Here is a 21,399-nt window from a genome sequence, read left to right as displayed (position 1 = left end):
AAAAAACTAAACCCAAAAAAATATTATTGCATCACTTTATCGACGAAAATATTATATCGAAGAAATATGAAAAAATATTTGAGAGATAAAGAGATAATATCATTAGGGAAAAATATGTTTTTTTTTTATTTTATGCGGATGCCTTTTTAAATACAAAACAAACATGAGTTACCAATTGAATTTCATTCCATATCGAACAGTTATAAATTTATAATATTCAATTAAATTCGCACAACGTGTCAGATCTTGTGATGACGCAAGTAGTGACGCAACGGTCCATTTTTTTTAATGATATTATGAAACAATCTAATGTATTTATTTATTTATTTTCTAAAACGGTTAAAACATAAAAACATAATAGCAATTTATGGGCCACACATTATAGCAATTACGCCAACACCGATCTCACCATGTCTGCATATTATTATTGGTGGTGAGTGACATCTAATACCAATAATGTGTTGCCATGTTTTCCGTCGACAATCTCATAAATTAAAATTAAATTGAATTTATATTGTTTTCTGTAACGATGATTTTTAGTTTCCTTGCTTATAACAAAAATTAACGTACTGTTCTTCTATTAAAATGAGTGCTGCTTGCAACAAAAAAGTTCGGGTAAAAACATTTTGAAGAGATGCATGGTTATATTTTAATTTGCTATTTTTATTAGGATAATTAATATCGCGGATATCCTTAGAAAAACGGATTGGAAATATAGAATATTCGGCAAAAGGAATTCGATAACGAATATTAGATTTATTCTAAATATTAGATTCGTATCTATTACAATATAATATCATAGTACGGACCATTGATTTATAAAAAATATACAAGAGTTAAATGCATATGGGCCCTTCGGGGCCAGGTCAGGTGGTAAGGGAGCAGGGTGAGTAACCCTGAGGTGGAGGGATCGAATCCCAACATCGCTCTTCTTTACGCTTGACCTGCTCGCCTGTCAGCCCATCCTAATGGACTGATTTACCTCCTCCGCGTGTGTTGCAGGCTCGTGCGCGTGGGCGGGGGGTTTAACCTACAGGCGCCTAAGCCCAACTACGGCTCGAGCATTAGGCGCATCTGGTGGCCAGGTCCGGCGGACTGAGGTCCATGGGGACTGTTAGGCGCGGGTGGTGGCCAGTTCGGCACCGTTTGTAAGGGTAGATAGTCATCCCCACGTTAACAAAAAAAAAAAAAAAGTTAAATGCATATGCATTGAATGTTCAATGGAAGTGTGACTACGAGACAAAATAGGGACCAAAAAGGGAAGTGAAACAAAAGACGGAGAAATAAACAAAGCCCTCTGAATGAATCAGAAGCTTTGGTGAAAGCGAGGCCACCGAGGGGGAAACCAAACCACTAACGAAATCTAACATTTTCACTTTTCACCTATCACGTAAAGCCACGTGTAAAAGCCCTCCCACTACGCTCGGTGCTCCGCACCTGATAAGCTTATCTTTCTCCTATTGGCCATGGCATCCACGTGTCGCCACTGTAGCTCCGTTACGGGTATGGGCCCACATGGACCCTTAAACATGTATTGCTTTTTATTCACACGTTTTATGTTTTAGATTTGTCGGGTGGGGGTTAATTGCTAAAAATATTTCACCTTGATTTCAATGGGTTGGCCACCCCAAGAAAATAACTCTTATTTTAATTAATTTTCTATATTTATTATATTTTCGTGACGCTAATTTTTTTTAATAATACAATATATTTTGGCTAATCTCATCACGTTGGAAAATTTTAGTTAACATTATTTATCTCTCTTCTATTCGGTTATATTGTATAACTAAATAAATCGAACCAAATTATATATTATGGTAAGTTTATCTAAAAGTTAAGTTTTTTTTCTCTAAAATTAAATTCATTTCAAATTTAAATCAAAATATAAATTATTTAAGAATTTTAATTAAAAGTATTATAACGGTATTTTTTTATAAATGAAACACACTGAACCAAATAAAACTTATATCGATTTTAAAATAAAATGAAACAATTCTAATCTTTAAAAACCCATCAAAATCAAATCCAACTAAAAAAATTAACCAAAACCAAAAATACTAATCCATATCCAACAACATTAATCAGTCAACTTATCAGAATGAAAAATAGCCTTTTCGAAAGGAACAAACAACCCATGGTGACCGAGTGGTGAAAGGGTGTTGCTCTTTGGGCCCCGGTCGTCAGTTCGAAACCAGCTGATAGGGTTATTTCTCGGTTGGGAGGGTGTTGCTCTCTGGACCTCTGTCGCCGAGCCTCTAAAGGCTGCTTCCGGACCTAGAGGGATGTAGGTTGGGGCGAAGGTCCAGGTGAACCTCCTAGTTAACGGAAAAAAAAAGGAACAAACACCAAAGGGGGTTTAAATCAAAATAAGATAGTGGAAAAAATATACTAATTGGAAAAAAATGTAAAAGGGATAAAAACAAAAAAAAAAAAAAATCGACGGCTATTGTTTTTTTATCGGGACCATAATTTTTTCACGGACAAAACACAAACTAAAAATGGCCACGACCCTATGATTGTGTACAACTCGACTCGGCACTCCACAATAAATTACACAGGAAAAAAACTAACGATTTTTGTCTCTTTTCTGAATTTCAATTAAGGCAAAAGAAAGAGGAAAAAAAAAACCCTATTTGAGTGGGTGATATTTTACGAGGGAGGGAGAGAGTTATACATGTGTGTACATATATATGTATGTGTTTTACGTGTATATGGTGCGAGTGGCTTTTGCCATTGTTTCTGGGTTTTATACTTTCTTTTGACATTGATGGGTCAAACTGTTTTCTTGTCTTCATAAATAAATTGTTCGTTTGAGAAACTAATTAATTGTTCGAATCTCCTCCGTCTCGTGATTTGCTCATACACAGAGAGAGAGAGATGATTTCGCGTTTCTCCCTCAGTTAAGGTCGTTTGGTTGGTTGGCTTTCTCTCCCATGTTTCTTTCATGTTTCCGCAAATTTTCACTCTTTGTTCAATTTGAAGATACGGGAAAAACGCCAGAGCCCAGTTCGCTGGTCTGATTTCTGCTCAATTCTTTATGAATTCAAGCGAAAAACGGAGAAACCCAGTTGGGCAATGGAGAACTCACAGTCCCCTCTGAAGCTCTTGTTCTATTTTTTTTCTCTTCTACTGCTGTTAACTGATTTTAGCTTTGCAAAATCGAAACTTTTCCTTTGAAAAATCGAATCTTTTAGTGGGAAACATATCCGGAAGGAAGATCTCGATTTGTTCTAATAAGCTAATTTGGGATTTTTTCTTTTCTTTTTTGGTTCCAGTGGCAGGAAGCTTGTGCTGATTTGTTTAGTCCTGGTGGCACTACCATATATCGTCTGTTCTTCAGCGTGAAAGCCAATTGGGTTGCGTCTAAAGTAAGTGAAAAATCCGATTTGGTTCGTCTCCGGACGAACAAAGGAAAACCCACCAAAAAACAAAGTTCGAATCTTTCTGTCCGTGGAATTTTAGCATGTCTGTGGCGGTATCATGGGTTGCTTCCCCAAATTCAGAGCTATTAAGCAGATACGGCTTCGAAAGGGTAATAGAATCTTCTAGATTCTTCTCTAGTCGTCAGAATCCGAAAGCTATTAAGAGTAGGAAGCAGAGATGGAGTGGAAATGGCGGCGGCGGTGGTGTGGTGGTTTCGAGCATGGTTGCTAGCCCTGCGGGAGAGCTGACCCTCTCATCCGAGGAGAAGGTTTACAATGTCGTGTTGAAACAGGCGGCTCTGGTGAACAGGCAGCTGAGATCTGCTCCTGCTGATGTTGATGTGAAGCCGGACGTTGTTCTTCCGGGGACGTTGAGTGAGGCGTACGACCGATGCGGAGAAGTTTGTGCAGAATACGCGAAAACCTTCTATCTCGGTTAGGGTTTTCTCTCCTTTCCCACGGGATCCGTCCTTTTGGATTCGGTGTTTCTCCTCGGGGTTTTCTTTAGAGATTTCCGCCTTTTGATGTTGTCCAGGGACATTGCTTATGACACCCGAAAGGCGGAAGGCTATTTGGGCGATATACGGTGAGTTAGTTTTCACGAAAACTCTGGTCCGAAAGAACGGGAGAGAACCTCGAATCACGGATTCGGATTCGAATGCCGGGAAGCGTATCTCTTCAATCTGTTAAGAGACACAAACCACATTTGGTTAAATAGTTCTGTTGGCAACTGTTAGAACAAAGACATAGTAGTTCCATTGCATTGAGTTATATCAACTCTGATGCATGTTCTGCATCACTTTGTTCTCTTTTATGACCCAAGAACATGAATCAGCATCTTACCCAAGTCATGCTTGGGAAAGTTCTCTTATATTCTGAAATGGGTCCTGAATCTTAAGTTAAGATCCTCGTTAGTCATTACACATAGCTTTTTTTCTCATTCCTGTCTTGTAATGAAGGGGCTTAGGGTTTAGGGGTCGGAACACATTCTTTGCTGTAAGTGTGTTTGAAGTTGAATGGTTACTAATGCAGTTTGGTGTAGAAGAACCGACGAACTCGTAGATGGACCTAATGCTTCACATATAACACCAACGGCTCTGGACAGATGGGAAGCAAGGTTAGATGATCTTTTCCGAGGCCGTCCTTTCGATATGCTCGACGCTGCTCTCGCTGATACAGTTTCCCAATACCCCGTCGATATTCAGGTTCGGTTCAATCCAAGACATTAATCTTCTTTTTCTTGGGTCTAGCCTTCCTCCTGAAATGACCATCCAAAAAATTCTTGTAATGCTTTCTGCCAGCCATTTAGAGATATGATAGAAGGAATGAGAATGGACCTGAGGAAATCGAGATACCAGAACTTCGACGAGCTCTATATGTACTGTTATTACGTCGCCGGGACAGTGGGATTGATGAGTGTTCCTGTGATGGGTATCGACCCGAAATCGAAAGCTACGACCGAGAGCGTCTATAATGCGGCCTTGGCCCTCGGGATTGCGAATCAGCTCACCAACATTCTCAGAGACGTAGGGGAAGAGTGAGTCACCTTTATATATGAAAAAAGAAAGAAAAATTTCATATAAATACTCAGAATTTGTTACCAACTTTGAGATTAATACATCAACTTTAAAATTCCCAAGAAAATATACAAACTTTTACCGACTCCTAGTTAAATCCATGAATTTAACAAATGCTCCAAAAAACTCAAATAAGAAACGACATTTCATAATTTAGCTGGAAGTCAGGAAAAGTTTTGTGTATTTTTCTAGGAATTTTAAAGTTTTTGTATTAATTTGATAACAAATTCGTGTATTTATATGGAATTTTTCCGGAAAAAAAAGACCGTACAAGAAATCAGTTTCGTATTTCACATTTCGCTCTTATTTGGTTTGCTGCATTAGCGCAAGAAGAGGAAGGGTGTACCTGCCGCAGGACGAGTTGACTCAGGCGGGTCTTTCCGATGAAGATATCTTCGCCGGAAGAGTTACCGAGAAATGGAGAAACTTCATGAAAATGCAGATCAAACGGGCACGAAAGTTCTTCGATGAAGCTGAGAAAGGTGTCACTGAGCTCAGCTCCGCAAGCCGATGGCCGGTACGTCTCCCTCCCACTCTTTTTCAACTGTTGGTTTATGCAAAAAATAACGAAGAACCATTTTTGAAAAAATTGTTAAACTTGCTAGAAAACCGAGCTTCAGAGTGAGAAAATACAGAAACTTTATACCGATTCTGAAGTTTAAATACCTCGATTCTACCTTCTGTGTTCGATCGGAAACGGGGTTTCTTCAGGTATGGGCATCGTTGCTTCTGTACCGGAGAATACTGGATGAGATCGAAGCCAACGATTACAACAATTTCACGAAGAGAGCTTACGTGAGCAAAGCCAAGAAGATCGCAGCTTTGCCTGCAGCTTATGCTAAGTCACTGTTCAGTTCTTCAAGGTTGTCTTCTTCCTCCACGTGATAACACTTGCGAAGATTCTAACAAAGCTCAAAACTTTGTGATTGAAAACAAAACATTAGGTACATATCTATACTGAGATGAGAAGGAAAAAAAGAAAAGAAAAGCATCCATATATGTACTATTATAATTCTTGTGTATGAATTGAATTTAGGATTACCAAAAAATGTATTTGTAATTTCTATCTTGCTAATCTTATGGTAAGTTCATTATAAGATACAAAAAAAATCTGGAAACGACGGAGCTTATATTATACCACTAGTGGGTAACAAGGACCTTGGATGTACGGACATCCTCCTGATAAACAGGGAGTAGATGACGTCAGCAAATCCAGGCCTGGGCACGAGGTCTATTCAGTGCGTGTGACAACGCTCATGTCATCTTTGCCCTAAAGAAATCCATCTATCTCATCTTCTTTGACAGAGGCAACTGAATATTCCAGTCATTGTTAGAGAGAACACTAAGATGGCCATCAAGATGAAGACTTTACCTCTTAAGCGGGAGTCACTCCACAAATCTCTAACAGCAACTCCAACTGCAGAGGCTGCAAAAGGACAGAGAAAAATGGGCATTTTGGGTATGTTTCAAGGGTCAGAATGTGACAACTGATTCACAGGAAATGACCCTCGTTTCTTTCCCATCACGTTGTCGGGTATAGCAAACTGAAACTCTTTATTTCCTAATATCCTATCCTCCATATCCAGAATTGGATGATGGGGTCAACTCCACATCCAGAATGGGATGCCCATTTTACGTTATATGACCAGACCTAGTGTAGGTATCAGAAAACAGCTTCAGCTTTGATCAGAATTCAGATGCAACATACGCATCAGAAACTAGTTGTCTGACAGATTGCATCTGACAGAATGAGTTTTCATTGCTATCTGCTATAAACAACCGATTTCAGACACAATCAACAGTTGCCTTCACATCCAACACCCTGTCGGCTGTCGCAGGCTAGCAACTCATCCTCAGATTTCCACCCCAATGTATCAAATTCAAGCAATGTATTTCCAAAAGACAAAGTGATGGGTCGATCAACGAGTGGCAAGAGAGAATCTATAAAACGCCAAAATCCGATGAAACGAAGGAGAAAACATGTCAGAAATAAAAAACTGATCAAATAAGGCAAAAGCAAAAAGGATATATATCCTTCAATATCCAGGATACAAAAGCAACATCAAGTAGAGGGAAACACTAAAAGGCCTAACAAGACAAGGAAACGACACTTCCTCATTGAATCCAAAACGGCATTACCGCAAATGGAACCTGCGAATCGCGATCTAATCCTTGTTCTTTAACCTCTCGATCCGCTGGTTAAGCTGCTCGATCCTGACAACCAGATGGGTGACAGAATACAGAATCCAGTAGAACAACAACGCCGCAGCGATCAAGATCGCGTTTCGCTGAGACTTCATGATGGATTTCTGGTGACGAAGAAGCTCCGTCGGAGAGCAGGACTCTCCGTCGCACGAAGGACGCATCTCGTACTTCCAGTATATATCCATGAGGAGGAAGAGACAGAAGGGAACCACCGAGAGGAACGGCTTCAGGAGATTGCGCGTGACGGCGACCAGCCCCTTGCGGAGACCGTCGAGACCCGGTAGGGTCAGAAGGACCACCATGATCGCCTCCGCCGCAGCTGCGTATCCCAACACGACCCACTCCAGCGCCATCGTTTGCCGGAAAATCTGGATCTTACGCCGACGGATTCGAATTGTGAATTTTGAATTCGGTGGTTTGAATTTGCAAGAAACTGATTGTTTTCCTTTTCCTTCGTGAGCAAGATAGTCGGAGTTTGTGCTCGGCGCAATAACTAAAAAAAGGAAGAATTTTAACGGGCCGGGTTTCAGTTAGGCCGTATTGGGCTTATCTTTTTGTAATTCATTTGTTCCATATAATTTTATTTCTAGTAAATTTTGTTAATTTTAAAATATAAAATAGTTAATTTTATTGAATATATCCATACCAGGTAATACGAGGGTATACTTTTGTAGGGTGTCAAACTAGAAGGTTTAGGGTTCGGATTTGGATCGGTCCAATTTTTTTTAGGGTTTATACAATCAAGTCGGACTGAGTCGTTCAGTTCTTTACATTTTTTAATTTTTTTTATTATTTTAAAAAAATATATCATTTCTGGTCAATAAAGTTCGATTTGAATCCGATTCAAAATTTTGAATTTTTCGAATATAGATCCAAATTTTTATGTTAGATTTGAGTCAGGGTTCGGATCAAAATCGATATATATATATATTAATAAACAACAATATGGTGTATGCTCAGTCTCGCAATTATGACCGTTGGGAAAATGATCTTGTATGTACACACACACTTTCATGCAACAAGATCATAGGGAAGAGCCATGATTCGGCCCAATGGGCCGACGATGAAGGCCCATGGAATATTGTTATGTTTTAAAGGATGAAAGTGAAAACGGTGGCGTTTGGTAGGTGAATATGATTTTGAGTAACAGCTAAGGGAAAGTACGGTGTTTTGTTTTGTCTCCCATCTCTCTTGGAGTCTGTATATATATATATATACACACACACACAGTCTCTCACAATGCTTGAGAAAAAGATATCACCAAACCTAGAGAGAGAAAAAGAATTGTCTGTGTAGAGAGAGAGAGAGGAGAAAAAAGTGTATGGCAGCCAAATCCAAGAGCCTTCAGTGGATCGCCGGCTTCGGAAAGCAACTCGTCGTCGGCCTCCGCCCACGCGCTCCTCCACGCGCCGCCGTGCTTTCTTTCTCTAGGTTTATCTCTCTCTCTCTCTCTCTCTCCCTTTTCTTATTTGGTGGTTTAGGAGTTGAACTTTGGTTATAGAACGACTGTTTTGGTAGTTTATTAAGAGTATTTCAAGGAGTAGCCGTGATCTAAGGGTAGATTACTGAAGAAAAAATGGATTTTAAAAATTCTGGATATTTTGAAAATAATTTTTTAGGTAATTTATTGTATTTTTGAAATAAAAATAATGTTTTTCGCAGGAAAGTTTGGTTATTAAAACATTTGCATTATTTTGGGAAGCTATATGCTTCTTGTTGTAGGTCCAAACAAAAAGTTTGATACATTTGGATCATTTTCGCGTGAATTCTGTAAGGGAAAGGTATACTCGGCGCAATACTTTTGATGTATTAGAGAGGAGCTTATATACATACATACAGAGCCTGTAAACCTAGGTGAAAAGGAAAGTACAAGAAGAGGAAAGTTGCAGAACATGGTAACAAGTATATACATATTCCTATACGCCCCCGCAAGACGGAGCACCGTCGGTGAGTCCGATCTTGGAGCTGAAGGTGGTGAACAGAGATAGAGGCAGGGGTTTCGTCAGGATGTCAGCAAGTTGATCCTTGCAGCTGATATGGGAAACGCGGAGACTGCCATCTGCAATTTGGCTGCGAACAAAGAAGTAATCGAGGGCAAGATGCTTCATCCGTGAGTGGAATACAGGATTCGCGCTTAGATATGTGGCCCCGATGTTATCACAGTGTATAGTCGGTGGGTTTGGTGGATCAACACGAAGCTCAGATAAGAGGTTGAGGAGCCACCGAACTTCTGCTGATGTATTTGCTACTGATCGATATTCGGCTTCTGTGGAAGAACGAGAGATGACGGACTGTTTCTTGGAGGACCAGGAAATGGGATGACAACCAAGATAGACAACGTATGCTCCCGTAGACTTGAAGTCGGATCTATCACCAGCCCAGTCCGCGTCGCTGAAGGCATGAAGGTTGAATGAATTCTGAGCAGAGAGAAATATGCCTCTGTTTGTCGAACCAGCAAGGAACCGAAGGAGACGCTTGACAGATTTCCAATGCTCATCAGTCGGTTTGTGCATGAATTGTGATAATTTATTGACAGCGAAGCTAATATCCGGTCTTGTGAGGGCCAGATATTGCAGCGAACCAACTGTCCGTCTGTATTCGGTAGCATCAGGTAGAGGGGAGCCCGAGTCAATGGTGAGCCGAGATGAGGAGGACATAGGGGTGAAGACAGGTTTGGCATCCAGCATGTTCGTTCGGCCAAGCAAATCACGGATGTATTTCCGCTGGCAGAGAAACAGTCCACAGGAGTTGCGTTGAGCTTCAACACCGAGAAAGTAGGAAAGAGACCCAAGATCCTTCAAGGAGAATTTGGCCGAGAGTGCGCTGATGAAGTTCTGGACGTGTTCAACCGTGTTTCCCGTCACTACAATGTCGTCTACGTAGACAAGTAGGTACAGTCGTGTCCCATTTTTGTCAAGAATGAAGAGCGAGGCATCTGCCAGGGAATTCACAAAGCCGAGAGCTAACAGAAAGTGGCGGAGTTCAGAATACCAGGCTCGGGGAGCCTGTTTGAGCCCGTATATGGCTTTGTTGAGCTTACAGACAAATGTTGGATGATCTCTGTCAATAAATCCTGGGGGCTGATCCATGTAAACTGCCTCGGAGAGTCGGCCTTGTAGGAAAGCGTTATTGATGTCTAGCTGATGAACCGGCCAACCGAGGGAGATAGCAACGCTGAGAACTGTGCGAATGGTTGCAGGCTTGACTACAGGGCTGTATGTGTCATGGAAATCGAGCCCGGGGCGTTGGTGGAAGCCCTTGGCAACGAGCCTTGCTTTGTAGCGTTCGATTGTGCCATCGGGGTGACGTTTGACACGATAGACCCATTTGCAGCCTATCACATTAGGGATGTCAACCGGAGGAATAAGATCCCACGTGCCATTCCGAACTAGCGCGTCAAATTCTGAACTCATTGCCTTCCTCCAACATTCCTGTTTGAGAGCTTGAGAAAGTGTCGTTGGTTCCATGTCATTCTGATTTTCTGTGACAACAAGAGCAAACTTTGGATTAGGCTTGGAAATATTAGCTTTAGCTCGAGTTACCATCGGATGATGGTTTAGGTGCTCTGAAACATCAGGAGATGAATCAGACGGTGACAGCTGCTGGTCCAGAGCATCGGCAACAGTGGGTGTTGTTGTGCTGGTAGCCGAGGCAGGTGACGACGGTGCAGAAACGACCGGCGGTGGTGAAGGAGCCACGCTCGAGGGTATTGCCGCAGGAGGTGAAGTGAGTGGCGACTGGAAAGGAGAAATTAAGGTAACTGATGGGGCTGATGATTCTTGGGACAAGGAATTAGATGTAGACGGAGATAGGAATGGTGACTGGGAAGCAAAGGGGAAGATAGTTTCCTGGAAAACAACATGGCGGGAGACATATATTCTGGAGGTGATGGGATCTAGACAGAGATATCCACTTTGAGTGGAAGAGTAACCAATGAAGACACATGGTGTGGACCTAGGATCGAGTTTATGTGTGGTGTATGGTCTTAGCCATGGATAGCAAAGGCAGCCAAATACCTTTAGCTTCATGTAATTCGGAGGATGACCGAATAGAGACTCAAAAGGGGACAGCATGTTAAGGATGGAAGTCGGCATTCTATTAATTAGGTAGACTGCCGTTGTGAGGGCGTAAGACCAGTACGATAAAGGTAAAGAAGCATGCATGAGGAGAGAAAGTCCGGTCTCTACTATATGTCGGTGTCTACGTTCGGAAATACCGTTGTGCTCGGGAGTGTGAGGAGGTGTGGTGTAATGGCTAATTCCATGGTGAGCAAGAAATGAGGCTAAGGCAATGAATTCCCCACCGTTGTCAGTATAAAAATTTGTAATGGTGGTGGAGAATTTGTTTTCTACGAGAGCTTTGAATCTGATAAAGGTGTCGCGGACTTGGGATTTTTGTTTAAGTGGATATAGCCAAGAATAGCGGGTAAAGTGGTCAACAAATAGCACATAATACTTAAAGCCATCAGTGGAAATAATGGGTGATGTCCAAACATCCGAAAATAAAAATTCCAATGGTCGAGAAGAGGTAATAGTCGAGGTAAGAAAGGGAAGTTTGTGGCTTTTATTTCGATGACAAGAATCACAATGCGAATGAGAAAAATTCCGAGAAAATGGTAAAGCAAACGTAGACACCACATGTTTTAAGACAGACAAAGAGGGATGACCTAGACGCGAATGCCACTCGGACAAAGTGGACTTGAGACTCGAAAAGGCGAAAATTGAAGGGGGACGGGTTTGGGAAGTCGGCCACTCATAAACACCATCCTTAGTTCTTCCGGTGAGAAGCGGCGCCCCCGTGCTTAGATCCTTCACCTGAAACATGGTCGGATAAAATTCCACCGAAACTCCATTAGTCTTGCATAATTGATAAACGGAGACAAGATTCTTGCGAATTGATGGTACGCATAAGACATTGTCCAAATCAATAGATCGTGTAGGAAGGGACAGAGATATGGAACCCGTATGTGTAATGGGGAGTCCAGTGCCATCACCAATCACGACGTCGTCTCCACCGGAATATGGTTGGTGCAAACTGAGGGATTGAAGATCGGAGGTGATGTGGTGAGAAGCCCCACTGTCAAGCAACCACGGTGTCGGGTCGTAAGGAGAATGCATGGTGGCATGTGCACTTGGACGCCACTGTCTTGATGGAACAGACCATGGGGGTTGTTGTGATGTAGGATGGTACTGATCATGAGGGTTGTTGTTGGCGACCAGCTGGTATTGGTGGCATCTCTTGGCACTGTGGCCATGGACGCCACACGCTTGACAGCGACCACGGTGTGGTCTCGATGCTTGATAGGTCGATGCAGAGTTGTTACGCCAATGTGAGTTTGAGTTGCTGTGAGGAGAAGGTGAATGGCGACGGGGCTTGGCACTGGTTGGATTGGCTGTCACAGGAAAGATCTGTGATGAAGGAACAGCAGTGGCAGCAAGTTTGGCTTCTTGATTAAGAAGCTTTTCGTGCAATTCTTCGAGGGAAATTGCAGTGTCCTTCGCATTCACCATATCAATTGTTGGCCTATACTCTTCAGGGAGTCCATCAAGGACAGCCTCAAGGACATCCTCGGGATCCATCGGTTTGCCGAGTAATGCGAGTTCATCAGTTTTAGACATGATGAATCGAAAGTACTCATCGACAGATTGAGTTCCCTTAATACTTTTGCGAATCTGATCACGCAATTGAAGAATGTGTCCTCTCGATGCTTTTCCATATGTATTTGCCAGGGTATTCCAGGCATCACGAACAGTTGTTGAGCGGGCTACAAGGGGTTGAAGATTGATGGAGAGAGAGCCAAGGAGAGAACTAAAGAGGAGTCGATCCTGCTGCTTCCATGGAGTGAATGCAGAATTTGGCATGGTAACGCCATCAACAATGATTGTCGGAGGAGGAATGACAGAGTCATCCTTGATGAAGCACTCAAGATTGTGACCTTCGAGGAAGGCTCGGACTTGTAAGCTCCATGTCAGATAATTTGTGGAGGTGAGTTTGGTGATGCTGGACATGTTGCATGAGAGGATGGTTTTCTGTGGGTCTTGAGGATTGAAGGTCACGGCAGCCTCAGGATTTTGGGCAGCTGGAACAGTGGGCTCTGCAGTGTGGCCTGACGAAGAAGACATGGCTGTGATGGAGGAATTGGATTTGTCGTTAGACTTGCAGCTCTGATACCATGTAAGGGAAAGGTATACTCGGCGCAATACTTTTGATGTATTAGAGAGGAGCTTATATACATACATACAGAGCCTGTAAACCTAGGTGAAAAGGAAAGTACAAGAAGAGGAAAGTTGCAGAACATGGTAACAAGTATATACATATTCCTATAAATTCAGATTTTCATTGGACGTTTTCTTGAAAATACGCAACTTTTACTATATAATATAGTATCATCGGTCCAACCACTTTCTTGAAATTCTGTGGAAAAATTACTTAAAATATTATTGTATACCCAATATTCCAAAATAGAAAAGACAAAACTTGTGGTGTTTTATTTCTGATTTTATCCTCGAAACTCGTATATTTCTGTACTTTGATTGGCTGAAGAAATCTAAAAGATACTAACAAAAATACAAATATATAATATAAATTTTATAACTTTATTTTATTTAGAGAGAGAGAGAGAAGATGTTTCGTACGGGGATAGAATATGCCGCTGAGGAATAAGCACATAATAATATACGAATCGTAAATTGACACGTGTTAATCTTCGTTATTACGCTTTTATCCCTTACCGTAGCTTTCTTGTTTGATTGATTCCCTTTCCTCTTGGAATTCGTCTGTCTTTCATTCTTTGTTTTTAATTTGCTTTTCATTTAATGGGTCATGTTTTTTTTTTTAAACTTTTTTTCCCTTGGAACAATGTTTCGAATGATCTTTAACATTTTAAAATGTTTTACAACACGATCTAGTTTCTTTCTCATATTTATTAAAAGAAATTTACGAATAAGTTACCTTAGAGATACATAAAAAGAGAATTAGTCTCAAATAAAATTTATATTTCTTGTCACTAATGTGAATATTCACATATTTCATAGAAAAATAAAGACACGTTTTTTATTTTCGCTTTTTTGCCGCTTTTATTAATCTTTGTATATTCCGACGACTTCGTGAGCTCTTGTGCATATATTTTTATATGACGAGTACAAGCTTTTTATATCCGTAATCGGACCACATAATTTAATAATATATACATAGTTTATCGTGAACGCATAAGGGATGGATCCTGTTGACAAATTTGTTACATGCACCTGCGCCATGCCATATCTAAAAATATTGCATTTCTTTCACCGACCTTCTTGGCTGAATACAAATAATAATAATAAAGAATATATTTCAATTTCATCATATATATGTGTATTCCTTCAATCACTATCGTAAGGTCAGATAATATTTGGACCGACAGATAAACCCATCCCACTTGTACAATATAAGGTGTTTGTCAGTGGGAGTTGGAGCTGCGAGCGATCAACTCTTGAAGCTGACATTTTTATTTCAAGCTCTTATCGCCACGTGGAATTCATTTTTTTTTCTCCTTACAAGTGGATGAGGTTTCTAGAATTCCATCTTTTATTTTTATATATATTTTTCGAAATATGTTAATTGATGAGAAATTAAAAGTTAGGTAGGTTGGTTGAGAGCGTCTTGTTATTGTGGTTGTGTACACGACATGAACTTGAGGGCTGCGTCATCATCCTTGATCTCGTCGGGGTTATGACGTCACTGTCTCACTCACTGCCCCAATTCACGCCGTTATATTATTCTATTTTCTCCTATGTGGATTTCATCCATATAATATACATATTAAGCATGACATTAACTTGTCAGTCAGTCCAAGATTCTGGGCTAAGATTTCGATCTCAAATGTAAATTATAACATGGTGGGCAGGAGGAGTGGCCACTCATCGGCTTATGACAAGAACGTGGAGGAACAGGTGCAGCAGCCAAGTGTACTGCCGGATGAAGTGATCAGACTTGACTCCGACAAATACTGGGCCCCTCATCCTCAGACCGGTGTCTTTGGTCCCACTACCGATCAGGGCTCAGCCGCCATGGCTGCGGCCGTGGCTGAGCAGCGTGGCCAGGACTCGGTGCTGGAGGAGAAGGCCTGGTTCCGCCCCACGAGTCTCGAGGACCTGGACAAGACACACCATGCTTAGAAACCTATATATACATACATATATATATGTGTGTGTGTATGTATCCCAATGTCTTTCTCACTTCAAAGACTCCTGTTGTGGTAATAAAGAGAAACACACTTGTGTTGTCCATGAATCATCAGACTCGACTCTGCATGTTAGTGCTATTTCCCAAGCAAAAACCCATTTGCAGTGGAATGAGAGCAGTTGGTGTTTATGTAAATGTATGAGTGAATGCAATAACCATCTCTCCAGATCTGTTGTTCTCTCCTGCTTGATGTGTTCACCATACAACTTAACTGTGTGTTGAGAGTAGTTGAAAACCTCGAAAAGATGGTATGAATCACAACATCTAAAGATAAAAAGACGGGAAAGATTGCATCAACTTCTATCTATCATCTACAAATCAAGAATCATACTTTTGTCCTCCAAGTTCCAAATATCAAATCACAAGAATAAACTCAAAACTAAAGCCGAGACTAATCATAGATACAGTAGCTTCTTCTTCAGAGGAAATATACATCCAACCCCGTATGAACATTTCTAGTGTTATTTTTTTTCGTTAGACTTGCCCTTTGCGTACCGGTAACTCTTCTCTACGCAAATCGCTCTTCCTACAACTAAATCGATGTTGCTCAGAAAGACCCACCCATCACCCAGATTCATCCCAAACATGTGATTCTCAGTCTATGAGACGATGAAACAACCAAATAGGAAAGAGAAAGGTGACCATGTTTGTACCTGGCAAGTGAAACAACACAATGTACCTCCTATGGTTGATCTCTTCTTCTCTCGCTACTTGGCATAGACGTTTTCACAGCTGGCTTTGATGGTGGCCTATTTATCTTCTCAAGTAATCTACTAAATACTAATTTAATTGGTATGCAGGCCACTGTAGGTGGCCCTGCTAATACTCGCCCGTTAGAGAGATCGTGCGTCTGGGAGTTACTAGCATTGTAATGTAGTGGCTTCATCCCGTGCCCTGGTTCGCTGCCAAATGATGAGAGTGCCCTCGTCTTTTGATTGGCTGAAACACTTGTCTTCTTCGCTTGCTTCTTCTGCTGCTGCTTTCTCTCCGTAGGTGGCCGGGGAATGCGTACTACAGTTTTCCTAACTGAGTAAGCATCCCCACTAAAGTTTCCCAAACTTAATTTCTTAACCAGCTGTCTTCTTCCATGGTCCACCAAAGAATGATCAGTGTTAGCATCCTCATCGACTTCCAGCGATGAGAATGGATGCAGCCGACGAACTCGGGAATTGCTCCTCCTGGCCGTCTTCCATGCAGGGGGAAGTACAAAGGGTTTGTCATGGTACGTTGTTTCATTATCAATGTAATCAATTGAATGAAGATATGTCTCAGATAAACCATCTGTTAAGACTTCGACTTCAATCGGATGCCCTATTATTGCCCTTCCATCTAACTTGCTTAAGAGGGAGACAATAGGGGCAGTCCCCTTCCGATAGCTCCCTTGCACTTCTAGATCAACATGGATCAATGGGGAACACATTTTTCCACCAAACTGCTGAGAGAAGGCACCAATCTCCAGACCAAAACCCTCAAATTTTCCTCCCCAGTTCCTTTTCGTGCAAATCTGGCCTTCCCAAGGATCATCATCCCAGTCAAGCATGTCGTTGCTGAAAATGTTCCAGCATCTAGATTCAGTCCTCTTTGAAGGCAGATAACCCTTGTCAGATAGACCAAACATTTTGACCCCAAACTCCCTCTCGTTGGGATTGGTGTCATCAGTTCCATCACTTGTATCATTTGCCCTATTAAAATCAAAACCATACCCAAGTGACTTTTGGCATAGAGCCCTTTTCTTAAGTTCACGATATCTTCCATGTTCAAAATGATCGGTCTTGCCCGTAGGCCTTCTTGGAAGATTACAGACATTTCTTTTTCCCTTGAGCTGCCATTTGGAAACAGATTCGTTGCCAAAATCAGGTTTGTGAGAATAAAGGTAAGAAGAGTCACCAGAAAAGGATGACTCATCATGATCCTCACTGCTTGTGCTTTCAACTTCAGTTGACATATGTCTACTAAAAGCATTTTGGCTGCGTCCTGAATGACACCCAGCACCTGGAAGAGAAAATTAGAGATCTAGTTAGCGAAAAACTTGGCAAATACAAGACCTGAAAGGCAGAATGGTCTGAAAACTACAAGCAGAAAATAACTGAAAATTGGAAGAGACAAATAATAAAAAAGGATTAAAAAAAAGCAGCAGGGAAACTATGCCAGATGCTTTTCTCTAAGGCTCATGCAGTGACTCTAAGTATAATCGGCCAAAAATAAGTTTCATCAAAACTTAAAAAAAAACATTTGGTGACAATAAGAAACTAGTCCTCAGCTGCTAAAAGAACTAAGGGATTACAAAAGCCTCACCTGAGAACATAGCTATATCGTCATCTGTATCCTCCTCTGTATCAGAAGAATCAGTATCAGATTCAGAAGAATCAGATCTGACGTCTTCTAAAAATTCGGGGGGATCCTCTTCTGAAAGAGAATGATGAGAATCATCACCAGTAAATGAGGAACGCACCATCTCATTCTGGCTTAGCAAACTCTCATGCAAGTCTAAAGCATCATTAGACTTAGCTGGCACAAACATATATCTACGGCTTTTGCTCTGAAATGTACTCCTGATGTGCTCCTTCCCTGAACAGAAGCAGAAACATCACCATAACTTTATGTTGAAAAGAGTTGAGATGAGCAATAATCCAAAATGCTTGAAGATGACTCAAATCATCTCCATCCTGCAATTGTATACTCAAACTTACCAAGACCTTCTACAAAGCATCTTACCAAGGGCATAATTGGACCTCTCAATGCTTTGGTCTCCACGAGAAGAAGCTGGAGAGTTACTGCTGGCCAAATGCTTTGAAGAAGTATCAGGGCCATTAGAATATGGTAGTTTTCGCTTTGACAAGGCAGTTCTAAGCCCAAAGCCCTGCAAGCCTCTCAGCCGAGGTGCAGCTTCAATATGATCATCCTCACAACCTGGCGGATCTTCCTCTTTTGCCTTTTGAAAATAAAGACCATCACCAACATGGTTCGGTCTTAAACATCCAGTTGATTCTTGTTTTCCGTTACACATTCCTTGATTCCCAAAGATCATTAACCTCTCTTTGGTTGCATCAGGAGACTTATTTATAATCTTTTCAGGAACTAATTTTCCTTCCTTTTTCATAATTTCCTTCTCCAGTTCAAGGGCATGGAGAATAGCATCTTCTCGTCGTGCATATTTCTCTCTTTTTCTCATCGGTATGCCTTGTGCAGATTCCACCCTTTCAATGCACTCATCAAAATCACCACACCGAAATGCTTTGACACGCTTGGACTTCTCTAAATTGTACCAGTCCCTACAAAATATCTTGAAAAAATATTATAACTTATCAACAAGGAACATGTGCACGATTACAACTGAAAACACAAATGCATCTTTCCCAGCAAGAAACACAGGCTCAAATTTAAAAAAGATAACAAAGCAAGTATCTATCCACCCAACTGGTGCAAACATATATTCTCATCCAAAACAACCATCACATTTCTGACCAGAATTCTGCAACCGAGACATTTGAAGATGATATAGCTCAAACAGTGCAATTATTATTCTTCCCACTAAGCCATCCCTTCATTTTACACAGGCTAGGCAACTTTAAGCAACTGCAACAATGTGTTGCGATACAGGGAAAATATCATAACAAGCAGACATTCTAACAGAAAAGTAACATCCAAAATCTGCTAGTTCCTCAAAGGTAGACAATCTGAGTATTGCATTTAACATATTACTTAGTAGTTACAACAAAATATTGAAGCTCATCTGCCACATAGATAACACTTGCACTTGTTTGACAAAATGAGTAAGAGAGAAGCCAGTTAGAAGGGAGATCCTCAAAGCAGGTAGCTGATGCTGCCAGAAAATCCATCCAATCAAACCTGTCTTAGTGGATTTCTCTATCATCCAGCCGTCTAGCAATCTATGAAACTTAAACTACAGTAAATATATAGAAAATAGAACTTGAAGAATGATGAGACAAGACTTTGAATCTCTATGCAAAATAAGCATTAGGAAGGTAAGGATCATCACAAAAACTAAATCGACTGCTCTATCATTCGTACAAAATTCAGATATGGGTAAGATTTACATCTTCCTCCATCCCAGTCAAGGCATGGAAAAAGAGTAAAACATCATAAGACATAAGACACCGCTATGTTCTTCAGAAAATTCACAGCATATCAGCATATGTCATCTACCACCCAAATCGTTAGAACATTTAAAACCATTCAAAAGTAATTTGCATAAGCATCGGCAATGGTCCATGTGAAAGTATCTTTAAAGAAACCAAAAGTCCACATTTTGAAAACAACCTACGCAATGACACTGCAATCCAAAGCTCAAGCCAAACCGAATGGTCAGATGAACAAACAGGAAAGAAGCAGAAAGGGAGACTTACACACTTGCATCCTCCCTCCCAAGAAGCTTCACCGGCGTCCCGGATCGCGGCGACATCAGATGGGTAGCGTCAAGCTCTTCTGGGCCCACTATCTTTCCCGGCCACCATGAGCCGTTCCTCCTCCGCACCCATACGATCGAACCCACCGTACAATCTGCCGGACCTGACCCTGGACCACCCATCTCTCTGTCGACCTACAAATGTTCAAGATCACTGTCTCACGATTTCTGTTGTGCTTTGATGATCAACACGCCACAACAACCTAACATTCTCCACGAAAGCAATCTCTTCTTCGTCCGTATATTGATCGCCAGATAAATAGGTCAGCCACCGGAGAAGAAAGGCACGTCCCGGCGGATCCAAGATCAACTGAAGCCGAGGGTAAAAAGTCAATTCCACAAGGGTTAAGGTTCCCATTCAGATTCGAGAAACTAACATATTCTAGGGTTTGCACGGAACGGAAGGTCTGGTTCGTCTTCTTAGGCGAGCTTCTCTCCCTAAAATCTTCGCCTACCTCTCTCCCTGTTTCTTCATCAGACTCATCTGTCTCTCTCTCTCTCCTACGGATGGTGATGGCGAGTAGCGCGGCACATTGAATTTTCACGGGCGACGGCTCACGCGCCCCAAGAAACGCGTGTTACACGTACAGTTACACGTGGCAGACTTTAAGATAAACAAAGGCCCATGGGCTCAATAAACTACAAAGCCCACGTACAGTATTTTACCTCTCCAGCATATATAAATTCCAAAAATGGAGAGGAAAATAAAAGAAGAAAAAAATTTCCGACTCTGCCGATTCAATTCTCACACCTCCGCTCCAATGGTCATTTCCTCTAGGTTTTTTTTTTTTTGTAAAAATTTCCTCTAGGGTTCCTTCTTCTTCTTCTTCCTCTTCTTTTTGGTTGAATTAGGGTTCCTTTTTTGTTCATACGTATATATACCCAAGTCCTCAGAGCGTCAAACGGTAGCAGAAACATCTTGTTTTCTCTCCATCCAAACAAAATTCAGCAGAAAATTTATATTTTTCTGAGATGGATTTCCACAGCTTTCCGAGAAGAGATCTCCAATCTCTCCGCAAGAAGAATGTGTTGCCAAAAGTGAGTTAGCTGTTATTGGTTTGCAGAGTCTGTTGGTAACTTCTATACTGAAGAGGCAAAAAAGAGCTACTGAAGAAACCGAGTTGGGCAGAGAACGGAGTTGAACCCGAGGGAAGGTGACAAGGACGAGGTAATGACTGAAGTGGAAGAAGCAGAGGTTGATGACGCGATGACTATGGATATGGGAGCCATAGATGAAACGGCTGCACCATTTGAGACAAATCAGGTAGGCGCCAAGTGAAAGTTGAAGTTTCTGATGAGTGTGTGTGTGTATACATCAGCTGATCATTTTGGGCTGGTACTTATTGGAGCAAGGGGGATCCGTTTGCTAGTTGTGGAATGTAATTTGCTTCTGAGACTAATGAACCATATAATCAGTATAATATATATATATATATATATGTTTATATGTGTTAATTCATGAATATTTTGTCGAATACTTATAATTCGGATATCTGATCCGAAACTTTTTCGTACAGATCTTGAATAAATAAATTTTTCGGTACCA

General features: G+C 41.2%; 4 protein-coding genes across 11 annotated transcripts; 2 read left to right on the top strand and 2 right to left on the bottom strand.

Annotated features, from left to right (window-relative positions):
- Positions 1–2,640: 2,640 nt before the first annotated feature.
- LOC104827225 (phytoene synthase 2, chloroplastic-like) lies at positions 2,641–6,093 on the top strand. 4 transcript variants are annotated; one of them, XM_010560362.2, is made up of 8 exons: positions 2,641–2,905; positions 2,983–3,107; positions 3,276–3,857; positions 3,958–4,008; positions 4,455–4,627; positions 4,724–4,959; positions 5,324–5,516; positions 5,711–5,936. In XM_010560362.2, the coding sequence occupies exons 3-8, from the start codon at positions 3,464–3,466 to the stop codon at positions 5,882–5,884; spliced, it is 1,221 nt and encodes a 406-aa protein (XP_010558664.1). In that variant the 5' UTR covers positions 2,641–2,905; positions 2,983–3,107; positions 3,276–3,463; the 3' UTR covers positions 5,885–5,936. The 4 variants fall into 4 exon arrangements, with proteins under 4 accessions (XP_010558664.1, XP_010558662.1, XP_010558663.1 ...); XM_010560360.2 differs by having other exon boundaries at positions 2,983–3,857; XM_010560361.2 differs by lacking the exon at positions 2,983–3,107 and having other exon boundaries at positions 2,641–2,913.
- An 848-nt stretch (positions 6,094–6,941) lies between these two features.
- LOC104827222 lies at positions 6,942–7,704 on the bottom strand. The gene has a single exon (XM_010560356.2). It carries the CDS (start codon positions 7,555–7,557, stop codon positions 7,165–7,167), a length of 393 nt encoding a protein of 130 aa, XP_010558658.1. The 5' UTR covers positions 7,558–7,704; the 3' UTR covers positions 6,942–7,164.
- Positions 7,705–8,432: 728 nt separating this feature from the next.
- Positions 8,433–15,562, top strand: LOC104827220. The gene is made up of 2 exons (XM_010560349.2): positions 8,433–8,635; positions 15,090–15,562. The coding sequence occupies exons 1-2, from the start codon at positions 8,526–8,528 to the stop codon at positions 15,358–15,360; spliced, it is 381 nt and encodes a 126-aa protein (XP_010558651.1). The 5' UTR covers positions 8,433–8,525; the 3' UTR covers positions 15,361–15,562.
- On the bottom strand, positions 15,251–20,372 carry LOC104827221 (uncharacterized protein At1g51745-like). 5 transcript variants are annotated; one of them, XM_010560352.2, is made up of 6 exons: positions 20,231–20,372; positions 19,795–19,988; positions 18,143–18,699; positions 17,723–17,995; positions 16,081–17,419; positions 15,400–15,691 (listed from the first exon to the last, which is right to left on the bottom strand). In XM_010560352.2, the coding sequence occupies exons 2-5, from the start codon at positions 19,974–19,976 to the stop codon at positions 16,110–16,112; spliced, it is 2,322 nt and encodes a 773-aa protein (XP_010558654.1). In that variant the 5' UTR covers positions 19,977–19,988; positions 20,231–20,372; the 3' UTR covers positions 15,400–15,691; positions 16,081–16,109. The 5 variants fall into 5 exon arrangements, with proteins under 5 accessions (XP_010558652.1, XP_010558654.1, XP_010558657.1 ...); XM_010560350.2 differs by lacking the exon at positions 15,400–15,691 and adding an exon at positions 15,251–15,336 and having other exon boundaries at positions 19,795–20,372; XM_010560355.1 differs by lacking the exon at positions 20,231–20,372 and having other exon boundaries at positions 19,799–19,886.
- Between the last annotated feature and the right edge of the window lie 1,027 nt (positions 20,373–21,399).

This window comes from Tarenaya hassleriana, unplaced genomic scaffold, assembly GCF_000463585.1.
Source record: "Tarenaya hassleriana unplaced genomic scaffold, ASM46358v1 Cleome5, whole genome shotgun sequence".
Classification (NCBI taxonomy): Eukaryota; Viridiplantae; Streptophyta; class Magnoliopsida; order Brassicales; family Cleomaceae; genus Tarenaya; species Tarenaya hassleriana.
Note: the sequence above shows the minus strand (reverse complement) of the source record. Positions and strands in the feature narration are given on the sequence as shown.

What these genes read in the sequence shown, in the direction of transcription:
- LOC104827225 (XM_010560359.2), top strand. Translation starts at nt 3,464, where the DNA reads ATGTCTGTGGCGGTATCATGGGTTGCTTCCCCAAATTCAGAGCTATTA. An exon ending in AATACCCCGTCGATATTCAG is followed by an intron (nt 4,628 to 4,723) that starts GTTCGGTTCAAT and finishes GCTTTCTGCCAG; the next exon opens with CCATTTAGAGATATGATAGA. An exon ending in GCTCCGCAAGCCGATGGCCG is followed by an intron (nt 5,517 to 5,710) that starts GTACGTCTCCCT and finishes GGGTTTCTTCAG; the next exon opens with GTATGGGCATCGTTGCTTCT.
- LOC104827222 (XM_010560356.2), bottom strand. Translation starts at nt 7,557, where the DNA reads ATGGCGCTGGAGTGGGTCGTGTTGGGATACGCAGCTGCGGCGGAGGCG.
- LOC104827220 (XM_010560349.2), top strand. Translation starts at nt 8,526, where the DNA reads ATGGCAGCCAAATCCAAGAGCCTTCAGTGGATCGCCGGCTTCGGAAAG. An exon ending in GCCGTGCTTTCTTTCTCTAG is followed by an intron (nt 8,636 to 15,089) that starts GTTTATCTCTCT and finishes CATGGTGGGCAG; the next exon opens with GAGGAGTGGCCACTCATCGG.
- LOC104827221 (XM_010560350.2), bottom strand. Translation starts at nt 19,976, where the DNA reads ATGGGTGGTCCAGGGTCAGGTCCGGCAGATTGTACGGTGGGTTCGATC. An exon ending in GGGAGGGAGGATGCAAGTGT is followed by an intron (nt 18,700 to 19,794) that starts GTAAGTCTCCCT and finishes GATATTTTGTAG; the next exon opens with GGACTGGTACAATTTAGAGA. An exon ending in GAGGTCCAATTATGCCCTTG is followed by an intron (nt 17,996 to 18,142) that starts GTAAGATGCTTT and finishes GCTTCTGTTCAG; the next exon opens with GGAAGGAGCACATCAGGAGT.